This window comes from Hyperoodon ampullatus (assembly GCF_949752795.1).
Source record: "Hyperoodon ampullatus genome assembly, chromosome: 10".
Classification (NCBI taxonomy): domain Eukaryota; kingdom Metazoa; phylum Chordata; class Mammalia; order Artiodactyla; family Ziphiidae; genus Hyperoodon; species Hyperoodon ampullatus.
In genome coordinates, this window is record NC_136923.1 from 81,303,333 (window position 1) to 81,316,556 (window position 13,224).

Here is a 13,224-nt window from a genome sequence, read left to right on the forward strand (position 1 = left end):
GTAGGAGCATGATACACAAGGCCAGCATGATTCTGGATTAGAATTACCCATTTTGTTGTTTTTCTCACTAGTGTAACCTCCTTGAGGACAGGGACTATATCTGGCTTGTTTACCCTTAGTTACTGAGCTCCTGGAACACAGAATGTTCCATATTAGATATAAAATAAATATTAGTTCCATAACTGAATAGGAAGAAAGTTTGATTACCTGAAGGAAAAAGGTCCTCTGAAAAAAAAAAGAGAAGAAAAGTTTTTAGGTTGTGGGTCAGAAAGGCAGCAAAATGCAAAAAAGACTATCTTTGTGTCACCAAGAATATCAGATGACAGTTTCTACTTAACTCTTTTTGACTATGATAGTTGGTATATGACAATTTTTTGAACAGATCAGAGTCCATGACACTTTCTCTCCCTTTATTTATGTTTAAGTCCCAGGCACATTCTAGGAGGAGATCATGATTTCGTATGTGATCAAAACAAAATGGATTGTTCTGCAACTAAATCAGCATTCTAATTAAATTAGCCCTTATACTTTGGAAAATTTATTAGCTTCACAGTAGCCAGGATCTGTTACATATAGGTAAAGCACTTCACTGTTGGAAAACTTCAATCTCCTGAAGTTTTCCCTGTGTTCTGGGCAGCCATGTCCGCATTATTGCATCCTGAAAATCTTCTTTGCTTCTTGCAAATTTTTCTCATCCATGGGAGGCTTCCTCTGGCTGCCAGGCTGCAAAAACTTCTTCACGGCAGGGAGATTGCTGACTCTGGTTTTCAGGGCCTGCAATGCACAATAGCACAGCTCAGAGTGCAGCCAAAGACCAGCCCTGTCATGAGCACAAACCAGGGACTCTGAGACCCTCCCAGAAAAGGACCAGCCAAGGCCCCTCCATCAGCACCAGGATGAGGCTGGACACAGACACCTAATGAGGCAGGAAGATAAAAGCATAATAACGTTTTCCCCAGAGATGTCTTAGTTTAAGACTTCACTCAGCTCAAGTCTTCCTCATATTCTTCCTACACATAAATTCTGCAGATTCACCCTGTCGTGCAATACGAGGATGAGTAATGTGTCTCACACGACAACACAGATAAAGGCTCCAAGATATCAAGACAGGAAGGTATAGGGGAATTGGGCTGGAACTGAAGACAGAAAACATGAAAGGTAGACAATGAGGCCAGTCAGAACCAATCTGCCCTCAGAGAGAGGGAGAAATGGGGAGAGAGAAATGAACTTGTAAGAGAAGGAACAGGAGCTGAGGGGAAGAAATGAGATGGTGGCAGACCTGCGCAGACAGACTCACGTAAAGAAAGAGGAAGACACACCTGGGAGAGAGGGAAGCAAAGAGGAAATGAGGAAAGAGATTGAAATGGAACAGGGGCAGAGAGAGGCGCTAAGTCCTGGGTCTCTCTCCTGGAAAAAGGCGAGTCATTCTCCTCGGGGCAGCGACCATCTCCAATGTCTTTGGCGTGACCAGATTCTTTCCATGCCCCAGACCAAGGCCTTGGAGTGAACTGTGGAGACCTGGGGGCAGTGAGGCCTGGACAGTGTCGGGGACACTAGCATCACAGTCCCAGGGTCCAGAGAGCAGATGCCGAGGTGGGAGATGTGGGAGGCCCCCAAAGGCTGTGAGAGAGCTCACCTTCAGCAGAGGGAAGTTGGCCAAAAGGCTGGGGTCCAGCTCTTCCACATAGTAGAGAAGTTCAACCAGGTGGATGTCAGCCCTGCTCAGCTTGTTGCCCACAAGATAGTCTTGTCCATGGCCCTTCAACACCTGGCGAATGGAGGGGTCAGATCAGGAACACAGGCCCGGGCAGGCTGGGCCCAATGCTCTTCCTCTGTCTCCCCTGCCCCACTTCCCCCTCTGAGCCTCACTGGGTGGGTGTGGACCTTCAGACCTTCTGCTGCCCCCGGATCAGTGAGGCGGGCCAGGTGGGTCCCTGCTGTTCCCTCCTCATCCTCAGTGGAAGCCAGGCCACCATTTTCTTTTCCTGTTCCCACCTCGCTGTGGCTGCCTTACTTGCTTCCACTATATACACCGTGTTTCTGTTGACCTCACACCCTAAAGCGTGCAGCTCTGAACTTCATGATGTGGCCCTTCATCCGTCTCTCTCTCTCCCCTCCCCCACCTTGGGCAGTGATTCCACCTTCATGACAGCCTTCTACTACCCTAAGCAAATTATTGAAGAGTCTGTATTTCTTCTCTCCTCTTGTCTGCTCTCCTCATTTCCTGGTCTCTCCCTCTGGGACCTGAAATAAACCTGGGTCAACCTGAATTCCCATCTCCCTGACAACATTGACTCTGACTCTTATTCCACCTGTGTCTGTCAATAACACTGTGGAATATGTTATAATTTGCATGCTGAACTGTCTAGGGGTGATTGCACTTAATGTTTGCAACTTACTTTGAAACACCCCCAAAAATAATATGTTTGATCAGAGGAGAAAAGGATGGGGAGATACAAGATGAAGCAAACATAATAACAAAATACTAATTTTTGATTCTAGGTGGTGGGTATGTATGAGTTGATTGTACATCTCTTTCAACTTTTCTATGTGTTGAATTTTTCATAATAAAATATTGGAAAAAATATATGATACTTACTTAAAATATTGCAACAATATGAAAATCATAGAGGCAAAAACACACATATCACCACCAAGTAAAGATAATAACATTTTGGCAAATATCCTACCAGACTATGTATGAACATAGAAGTATAGCTAAAAATTAAAGAACATAGTAAGACATCAAATGCTATTTTGTAATATACGTTTTTCATTGATATTATCATGGGGGTCTTTGATTTCAAAATACAGATGTACTTAAACTGCAATGACTATAGCGGTTTCCACCATGTGAATGTGCCTAAACTATGAGTTCCATAAAGCCAGAAGGATGTAATTTCTGGTTACTATTATTCACTCCTTGACTAGGACCTGACACATAAGCAATGAATTAATACTTGTGAAATGAAAGTGTTTTAAACTTTATAAAGATGAGGGTGTTGGTTAAGCTTTTTATTTTTATGTTAGCCTTCTGCATCTCTTACGATCATTATTTTTTTCAGTTCATGGTTCTTGTTTAGCATGATTTCAGGTAGTTTGGATCTTGAGGTGTTCTCCTCTTACCTTCAAAGAGAAACATTAACTAAGATATATACTACAGAGGCTTCCCTGGTGGCGCAGTGGTTGAGAGTCCGCCTGCCGATGCAGGGGACACGGGTTCGTGCCCTGGTCTGGGAAGATCCCACATGCTGCGGAGCGGCTGGGCCCGTGAGCCATGGCCGCTGAGCCTGCGTGTCCAGAGCCTGTGCTCCGCAATGGGAGAGGCCACAGCAGTGAGAGGCCCGCGTACCGCAAAAAAAAAAAAAAAAAATTTGCTGAAAAATTATAACTTGGGTAAAACTTGGTTACCATTCTTCCTCATAGTCAATTTTTATAAAATGCCCTGGAGTCAGGGTGCTACATTAGTATTCAGAAAGGCTCACAGAGGTGAAGGGCAATGCCAAGCACTATTTTTCTTTGTTCTTTGATCTCAGTGCCAAAACTACTGAACAGTCCACTCACTTTTTCAAATGCAGGAAGATAACGGTTTTTTATACTCTCTTTGATCTGGGTCGTCTTGGCATCTTTTTGATCAGGTGGGCACAGTGGCAAATGCATGATCATTTCACCCAGATCTGCCACACCCTCTGCATACATATCAATCCTGAAAGACAAAATGACCAAATTGTCAAATGTCTCCTGCGTTAGATTTTACAGTTTAGAACGGGTAAGAATGGGGCATCAAGAGGCGGCAGAGTAAGTCACCCCCATTGGGTGCATTTTTCTATGTCAGTGATTTAGTTATGCTTTTTCTTAATTTTAACATTCCATTCTAGAGCAAGCCATCGAGGAAGATACATGTCTAATATTTTTTTTATATACATGACCAAATGTAGGGACAGAGCATATCAGTGACCTGTCCAGAGTCACAGGCATGAGAGAAACGGCTGGAATCACTGCAGGTAACCACTGAGACCACGCCTAGGGTTTGCCATCTCTTCTGTGGTGGGTTCTGTACACAGTTAGTGTGATGAATTAGTAACACCTCAGTCATGTCCAGAGAGAGTCCTGGCACCACGGACCTAGCCATGTCCCTCTCCCTGTCCCATCCTGTTACACGACCAGGACCCTTTAGATGCCCAACCAGCACTTCCTCCAGTTATTTCCCATAGAATATGGTTCCACAACCCTCTCCACATATTGTTGCCCAACTCTGGCCTTGTTTGCATCTCTCAAGACTCCACCCAAAATATCCCCTGAAATAGTGCGTTTCTTCATTTCATTCCTACAGTGCATATTCCAGGTAATTTTGCTGTTTTTCTTCCAAACATGGTTTCCTACAATAGTCTTTTTAAATAAAAGCTTTATTGAAATATAATTCACATACCAGAATGTCACCCTTTTCAAGTGTAAAATTGTGTGATTTTTCTTTGTAAAGTCACAGAATTCTGTACCATCATCATACTCTAATTCCAAAATATTTTCATCACTTGCAAAAGAGATGCTGAGTGTTTTTTCAGGCATTCAATATTCTTCCCTCCCTCCAGCTTCTGGCAAACACTAAACTACTTTTGGTTTTACGGATAGCAATGTTCTGCACATGCCAAACAAATGGAATCATACAATATGCATCATTTGTGTCTGGTTTCTTTCTGTAAGAGAATGTTTTCAAGGTTCATCCATGTTGTAACACGGATCAGGACTTCATTCCTTTTCATGGCCAAACAGCATTCCACTGTATGGATGTGCCTGCCTTTGTTCATGCATTTATGGACATGTTGCTGTTTCCACTTTTTGAATATTATGAACAATAGTGCTATGAACTTTTGTGTACAACTTTTAGTGTGGTTGTATTTTTAATATTTTTAATTCTCTTGAGTATATTCCTAGTAGTGGATTGCTGAGTTGTATGGTAACTCTATGTTTAACTTTTTGAGTAACTGCCACATTCCATGATTCAATCATGTGGTCCCATCACAACACAGAGGAGATCCCCCAAATATGGCTGTATTGAATAAATCTGCCTGCTACAAACCGATATTAAAATGTTCCAGATAACCCTGGCGTCGTGGGTTCAGTCTCTGCAAACCCTTGTCAAGTGGCCAGTCCATATAAAGGGCTGTTAAATTAGGTTCCTGGTTATCGTTCTTACAATTTCTGAAACTGGAGAATCAACTCGTCTAGATACTTACGTTCTGAGGTTTTATCCTCTAGACACTCAGACAGTTTGTCCCTTGTCTCGATCCCTGTGAGCGCATCCTGCTCACTCAGGGAAGGACCTAGATTGTTCTTATTAATCATTAATGAAAGAACAGAAAAAATACCGTACAGGGCTCTCTCTTTCATGTCTTTCCCATAGAGGTTGTATTTGGTGGCAATGTAGTTGAGAATGGCTCTGGTCTGCACCAGCTTCATCCCATCAATTTCAACCATGGGCACTTGCTGGAACATCAAACTCCCTTCTTTTGAAAGAAGAAAAGAAATAGAGTGAAATGTTGGATGAATCATACTGTTAAGGTGAACTGAAACATTTTATGTATCAAAATTTTTGTTGAAATGACTGAAGACATAAAAGGAAACAAAACTTTTACCTGGTAAAATTTCAATGGAAATGCCATTTTGCTTTTAGCTTCCTGTAATCCTTTTGCTTATCAATTTGCCTTTTACTTTTCAGTCTATTATTTCAGTTAACTTTTTATTTCCCATTCAGAGCATGGTATGTCCCTTTATTTTATGTGTTTGATTTGTCTTCATGGATTTTTAAGAAGAATATAGGAGAAGTTCCACCAGGCAGTTGCCAAGTCAAAAGGGAAATTCTCAGAGTAAGTCTCATGGGGTTCATGGCATTAAGGTCAGTTCTAAGAGAGACTCCTACATAGAGTGTTTTTTTGTTTGTTTGCTTTTTGCGGTACGCAGGCCTCTCACTGTTGTGGCTTCTCCCGTTGCGGAGCACAGGCTCCGGACACGCAGGCTCAGCGGCCATGGCTCACGGGCCTAGCTGCTCTGCGGCATGTGGGATATTCCCGGACCGGGGCACGAACCTGTGTCCCCTGCATCGGCAGGCGGACTCTCAACCACTGCGCCACCAGGGAAGCCCCATAGAGTGTTTTGTATGCTCTTCAAATCCCACCACTGGATGGTGTGCAGGGCAGGCCTGTTTTCCCAACTCCACTGATGCTGCCCCTTGCTCTTTATCTCCCTCCTCACACGCTCACCTGGACTTCGAACTAATTCAACACCACCTGGTTATTTGAGTCTGCAATATTGCTATGATATTACCATGTCAAACCTGTCAGAGAAAAGAATTCAAGGCAACTGCTGGGCCTGTTTCTCCCCTCTTCTTTCTAATGCATTTGTTTTCCTTGGGTGGGAGGGCTGTGTGGCATCCTGAACTGATACAGTCACTCATGGTGCAGAAAGGCAGGGAGTGCACAGAGAGGGCATTCACAGGGCACCGGGGCTGGTTCCTTTAGCAAATACTCAGAGTTCCAGCCCTTCCTAGTCCTGAGTGAGCTGCAAGACCTGCTCAAGAAGCCCCATCCCTTACCTTTAACCATGTTTTTCCCTCTCCACTGACCCCACTCCCACCATGCACACACATGGCATTGCTGAGGTTGAAGTCTCAACTTAAGATTTGTACTAGATCCTCTCATCAGAGGAATTTAGTTTCTTGGTCTTACCATTTCTTAACTTATCCAAGTCTTCTGGAGTTTTTATAAATATCTCTTCAAACTGGAAAGCAGAAACAGTCAATGAGTTTTTGTTATTTCATTCCATAACTTTATTGAACTCGAATGACCAATGTCTGGTGCATACTATGGAGAAACTAAGATTTCCGAGTTTGGCAGGCTACACAGAGGACAATGATCATGGCCATTTGGAAATTTAGATTAGAGCCACCAAGATAAAAGCATGGGTTGCAGCACATAACTGCTTATTTGGCAGCTTCAATTCACCTCCACACCGTCTCCACCTCTGTCAGTCATTAGGTAGTGATTTGGGAGGGGGATATCACTGGTGGAAAGGGACTGGGAAGTTCTTCTAGTTATGGAGTTTTAATATCTCTGGAAAGCCCTTCTCTCCTTGTGGAATCAGGACAGGGTATTGGGTGTCCCCCAGCATGCAGTACCCATGGGGCCACTGACCCCCAAGATGCTGCCACCTGGGGCCTCTGCTGTATATTACCTCCCTCCATTCAACTTTATATTTTAAAAAGGGGTCTCGGTGGTGAAAAGTTTGAGAATTGGGGGTTTCTAACTTGCTAAACAGTTTATTGTGGCTCTACATGATCCCATAGGGTCAGACTATACAGACAGTGAGGTGTGTGGGAAACAATTTATAAAGCACCCAGTTCTAGACAACATAGGGGGTGGTGGGTGGTCAGTGTGTGAGGGTGGCCGAGGTAGGATGGGACTTGCTGGTGGGCTGTTGCTTGTGAGACCGATGGAGATGGGGTTGTGAGGATCGGCCTTTGGACCCAGAGAACCCAGAAGTCCTGACCAAGAGCCTCTGGTAAGCCTTGCCCCACACCCTCCTCAGTCAGGCTGGGCTGGACAAGAGGAGGCCTGGGATGCTCTCAGCATCTCCCCCTACTTTACCTTCTGGAGGTGAACTCATCCTGCCCAGGGGCTAGGTAAACATGCCGTTAGGAGGATAAGAGAGCACACTAGAGGTTCCCTTTGCAGGATGCCACCTCACCTGAAACCCTCCTTTACTGCTTGCTCTCCCTTGGGGGACCAAGTCTCCAGAGTCTGTCCATGACTCCCTCCCCAGGAAACCCGCACAGAGCTGCTGTGTCCCTCTGACCTGGGCTGAGAAGTGCTTTTCTCAGAGACACCTCTAGAGGGAAGCACTCAACAGAGTCCCACACTTGATCCTGAGAATATGTCATTTTAACACTTCAAAGTGCTTGGGTGTCCTCCTAGGGGCTCCCACTCCTCTTTTAATCACATATTTACTTGTCTGCATCCTCACTAGAGTGTAAGCTGCCTGAGGGCAGGGACTGTGTCTGTCTAGTTCACCCCTGTATCTCCAGGACGTGGCAGGGAACCTAGCACTTCAAGGTGCCCCACAAATTCATTGCTGAGTGAATGCATTAAAGCTAACAGGCAGTTTGTTACAATCCGCCCCTCTCTGTATTTCTGGTTTATGTTTTAACTTTAATTACATTTATCTTCTAATATGTATATTTTTGTCTTTTTATTATGGACATTTGTAGCGTACAGAAAAGTGAACAGCAATTATGATAATCCTCCTTGTATCCATCAACCAGCTTCAATAATTATCAGCTCAACCCAGCTGTGAGTTATCTATATGCCTACCCCCTCTCCCCTTCGTAATAATTTGAAAGAAATCCCAGATATCTTGTATTTCATCTTTAAATAGTTCAGTGTATATTTCTAAAACATTAAAACTATTCAAAATAACCACAATACATTATAACACCTAACACATTAACAAAGTTTACTAAATATCAACTGATATTTAATGTTCATGTTTTTAACAACTGTATAAATGTCATAAATAATATTTTATAATTTTAAAAATCAAAATCCAAATTAGGCCCCCACAATGTGATTAGTTTCTTAAATTTACTCTAACTGTTTATTCTCTCTAATAAGAGGCCATTTTAATAACATATTAGGACAAATCTGTTTATCTCTTAAATAACTGACAACTTTGTTTTAATGCAAAACTCTTAACAGGTCATTGAGTAAGAAAAATCCCCTAGCTTATGTGAGGAAAGTACTTTGATACAGTTAATTTAGATTCAACTTCAGATGAACAAACTCAGGACCTACCTCTACTCCAGCTGCAGCCAGGAGCCACCGGATGGCCTCCATTCTGCCCCGTCCATTGAAGTAGTGAAGCTTGGGTTTCCCTGCCATGATGGCAGTCTCCTGGTTTCTCTAAACCTTAATGGATAAATGAATGAATGAGTAAATGAATGAACAAAGAATAAAACCACAGAAGCAAAATGTACTTTATGATATATGACTGAACAGCACCAACAATGCTGAAGAAGTATTGGCCTCCTTTGTCGCAGAGTCGGAAGAGTCCCTGGAATATCTGCCTTGGCCCAAATTCCCATCCCCGACAGCCAACCATGGGAAATTGCACCAAACCATTGTCCAGTCTCCATTGGGTAAAATCTGATTGTCTTGGCAGGCTAAGAGGTGAGTCTGTGGTGAGGATGCATGGCTGGGGGTTAGGGAGCAGAACGACTAGAGAACTATTATTTATTAAAAACCTCCTAATGGGGCTTCCCTGGTGGTGCAGTGGTTGAGAATCTGCCTGCTAATGCAGGGGACAAGGGTTCAAGCCCTGGTCTGGGAGGATCCCACATGCCGCGGAGCAACTAGGCCCGTGAGCCACAACTACTGAGCCTGCGTGTCTGGAGCCTGTGCTCCGCAACAAGAGAGGCCATGACAGTGAGAGGCCCGTGCACCGTGATGAAGAGTGGCCCCCACTTGCCACAACTAGAGAAAACCCTCGCACAGAAACGAAGACCCAACACAGCAAAAATAAATTAATTAATTAATAAACTCCTACCGCCAACATTAAAAAAAAAACAAAAAAACCTCTTAATGGTCCTGACCCAACACTAACCCCTTTGGATGCATTATATCTTTAATCCTCACAACAGTCTCATGAAATAGTTATTATCTCCATTTTTCCATTAATGAAACAGACACTCAGAGCTTAAATGACATTCATGGAAATCCACGTCCAGGATTAAAAAGAGGGCAGGGCTGGAACCCACACAGATGCAGGCCCTGGGAGCCTGGGAGGGAGGGGCCTTGGAGCCAGAGGACTTCGCTGACAGTGAGAAGGAAGCTGCAGAGTCTGTCTTCAGCTCCTTGGCTGTTATGCTGCATTTGTTCAAAAGCTGAGACGGGGCTCAGATTTGCTTAACTGTCGCTCAGAAGTTCCTAGTTCTTTCTACAAACACAGGATGCTAATTCCTTCCTTTTTTTTTTTTGGAATTCTACATTACCTCTCTTGGTACATCTTATACCTAGAACAAGGGATGTTGCTGCATTAATTTTACAGCATGGGATGGAACTAAGATTTGTTCAATGTCTGTCATACACTGGGCATTCTCACAAATTTATTTTCATTTATCCCTACAAAAATCAACTGCAGTGAAGTTTGTCATTGCTCTCATTTTACAGTTGGGGGTACTGAGGTGTCTAGGGTAACTTGCTCAAAGTAGGTGGCGGACCTGGGATTCAAATCTACTTCTATATGAACCCAAGTCTAGGCTTCATTTTTCCATATTCATGTTTTTCAAAATATGCATGACAATCCTTCAGTGGATTGTGAAATCCACCAATTTTTAAAATAAAGTAGAAGAAAATAGAAAATACCAGAGTGCCTTACATGTTGAAGAGGTAAGCATCGTTCTATGAGTTTTTAGTTTTGTTGCGTGTATGGGCGAAAGAAAGCACGTGTACACACTCATTTGTTCACTGTAATGGTAAGAGATACTTGGGTCTTGTCGGGTGAGTGCAGTTTGAAAGCCCTTGGTCTACAGCAGCCTGCATGAGGAGTGGACATAGCAGGGAACCAGAGAATGAAACTCAAAGGCTTCGACAATAGATAGAACTAGTTCCATCATGGGTGTGAATGGGAAACACACAGGACTTATTAAAAGCAGGAGTCCCAAAGCCAGGACTTAGGGAGAAACAGTTGCATTTTCTATCCAAATCTGTTTTTTCTTTCAAATAATTACTATTTAATATTGGGACAGTACATTTCATATTTCAACCAAAAGACAAAAATGCAGTTCAACTCAAAGGCACAACAATTAAAATACAGAAAATAATGGCATCTCGCAGGTGCCTTATTTCTAAATTAAACAAACAAATACACAAGTTTTGTTCCCTTCACTCCCCCAGCACAAGCCCACAAGCTTTTCCCAAAGTCTTGAGTTTTCGATGCTGTACAGCACCCAGCATCGTGGACTTGTGAGGCGCTTGAATGTAGCAATTAAAATGCTTGTGAGGTCTAGCGAATGGCATTCGAAAGGGACCTCAAAGTGCAGATATCTCTTTTTCAAACATGTTACAGGCTGAACTGGCTCTTTGAACACTATCACACTGCTTAAATTCAGGAAGCAGGCTTTAAAAATGCAAAAGGCATATAAGTTGTATTTCAGTGCAAATCTTCAGCTGGTAACTGGAAAAGATTCCAACAATAAAAAAGAAAAAGTCCTTTGTGTCACCTGCCCCTCCCCGCATCCAGAGATGAAAGGAAGAGAAAAAGAGAACAAAATAAAAATAGAAGAATTACAGATGACTTTGGAATCATTTAGGAATCATTACTTCCAATTTAAAAAATTTAATACATTAAGAAATCAATAAAAAGACAAAATAAACACGAAAGTAATCTTTGTTTCGACTGCTCTTCACATCCTGAATGAGCTTCCGTGAGGAGCGTGCTTGAACTTTTAGTCGTGGGCAAGGAAGAGGCGCTGAGGACGTGAGGCTGGGGCCGGGGAGACCACAGGCCAGCCGGGGGCACAGGCGCCACCACTACTGGTTCAGCCAGGGAGCCCTGAAGTTGCAGTGCGGCTGTGGATTTAAGAATGTTCTCATCACTTTGTGACGCACGCTCTGTTTCAGCATCACAGGTTTTACAAATGGTTCAAATTCAATGAAAAAGATTCACCAGAGGCTGAAAACATCGAGACCTCAAAAATATGAATGCAAAAATAGTAAGGAGAAATGAACCAAGTCTGTAGATACCTACATACAAAGTTTCTAGAACATCTATAAAAGCACAGTCATAAGAATTTATTTTCCATTACATTAGTTTATATAAAATGAATAAATAGTATTTATAGATTTAATGTGTCATGTACATATACATGTGCTCTGTTTCAGCTTAAACAAAAATGCTACAAAGTGGGAGACCACTTAAGGGAGAAATCATAACCAAAAAGAAAGATCAGCCTTTTAAACTATTAATCCAAAAGCCTCCTTAAAGAAGTTTCTGGGTGTGTCCAAAAATAATCAATAAGGAGAGGAATTCTAGTAACACTGTACCATCCCCTCCTGTTCACCTGCAACAGAGAGTAGAAATGTGGACTTTTCCTTTCACTGATGTTGCACACTAGCTCAGCTAGCGCCAAAGCTCAGTTATTGCTGAAAGTTAAATAGGAAAATAGATTAGAATTGGACAAAATGTCACTTATTCAGAAAAAGAAAACAAACAAAAAAGAGGCATAATCAGTTTGTGTTAAGTGGGAAATGGAGATCTCATTTATCTCTGAGGTAGGAAAAAAAAAATGTTCCAGAGACAAGGAGAATAAAACCACCTTGGAGGGGAAATGTGTCTTGGGAGAGCGGGACACAGCACGATCCCAAGAACAGCGCACAAAAATGGATTGTACCGTTCTGTTCGTGAGAACAAACGATGTTGGAACTTTTATTAGCTGTGCTACCCCAAAGACGTGCTCGCAAGGGGTCCATTTGAGAGTGAGAAATACTGCTCCCATCCACACGCGGGTTGGGGGTGTTGGCGCGGGGTGTGTGTGAAGGGTGTGTTTTCTGGAGGTATTCCTGCCTGCTCACGGGCGGTGAGGGCCATGGTTAAGCGCTCTTAAATCCCACTTTCAAAGCTTACTTTGAAGTTCTGAGATCAGGATCTCAACTTTAAAAGTCTGTTTCCTTCAGTTTCCTAAGCACAAGACACATTCGGACATTTCTGCTAGGCAAGTCACATAGGAAGCCAGAAAACTTTAAGGAAGGTCTGGTAGACTACACCGGGACAGTAAATAAGAGGGGGGAAATGGCCGAGACGTGAGAAGTGCTTATTCGGTCTAAGAATTCTTGGGTGCTTCAAATTGATTGGAATGTACAGTCTCTCAGAGACGAATTTTTACGGAGAGAAAGAGAGAAGCTAGAGGATGCAATCAGAAACCCACAATCCTGGTCTGCGTCCTCCAACTTCTTAGAGGGACGAGTGGCATTCAGCCACCCCAGACTGAGCAATAACGGGTCTGTGATGCCCTTAGGTGCCCTAGCTGCACTGACTGGCTCGGCTGTGCCTACCCTACGCCAGCAGGTGCGGGGGCCCGCTCAACCCCATTCAAGATGGGGATGGGGACTTAAATAAAAAAAAGAAAAAGAAAAGAAAAGAAAAGAAACCCACAATCCTAAGCACTTCCTTGACAAC

At 43.1% G+C, this 13,224-nt stretch overlaps 1 protein-coding gene across 3 annotated transcripts; it reads right to left on the bottom strand.

Annotated features, from left to right (window-relative positions):
* Positions 1-562: 562 nt before the first annotated feature.
* On the bottom strand, positions 563-8,930 carry LOC307058828 (glutathione S-transferase A2; the record flags this gene model as incomplete). Of its 3 annotated transcripts, none has more annotated exons than XM_079712521.1 (6): positions 563-774; positions 1,637-1,768; positions 3,565-3,706; positions 5,372-5,501; positions 6,723-6,774; positions 8,844-8,930. In XM_079712521.1, the coding sequence occupies 6 exons, from the start codon at positions 8,928-8,930 to the stop codon at positions 649-651; spliced, it is 669 nt and encodes a 222-aa protein (XP_079568647.1). In that variant the 3' UTR covers positions 563-648. The 3 variants fall into 3 exon arrangements, with proteins under 3 accessions (XP_079568647.1, XP_079568646.1, XP_079568648.1); XM_079712520.1 differs by having other exon boundaries at positions 5,372-5,504; XM_079712522.1 differs by lacking the exon at positions 1,637-1,768 and having other exon boundaries at positions 5,372-5,504.
* Positions 8,931-13,224: the final 4,294 nt, after the last annotated feature.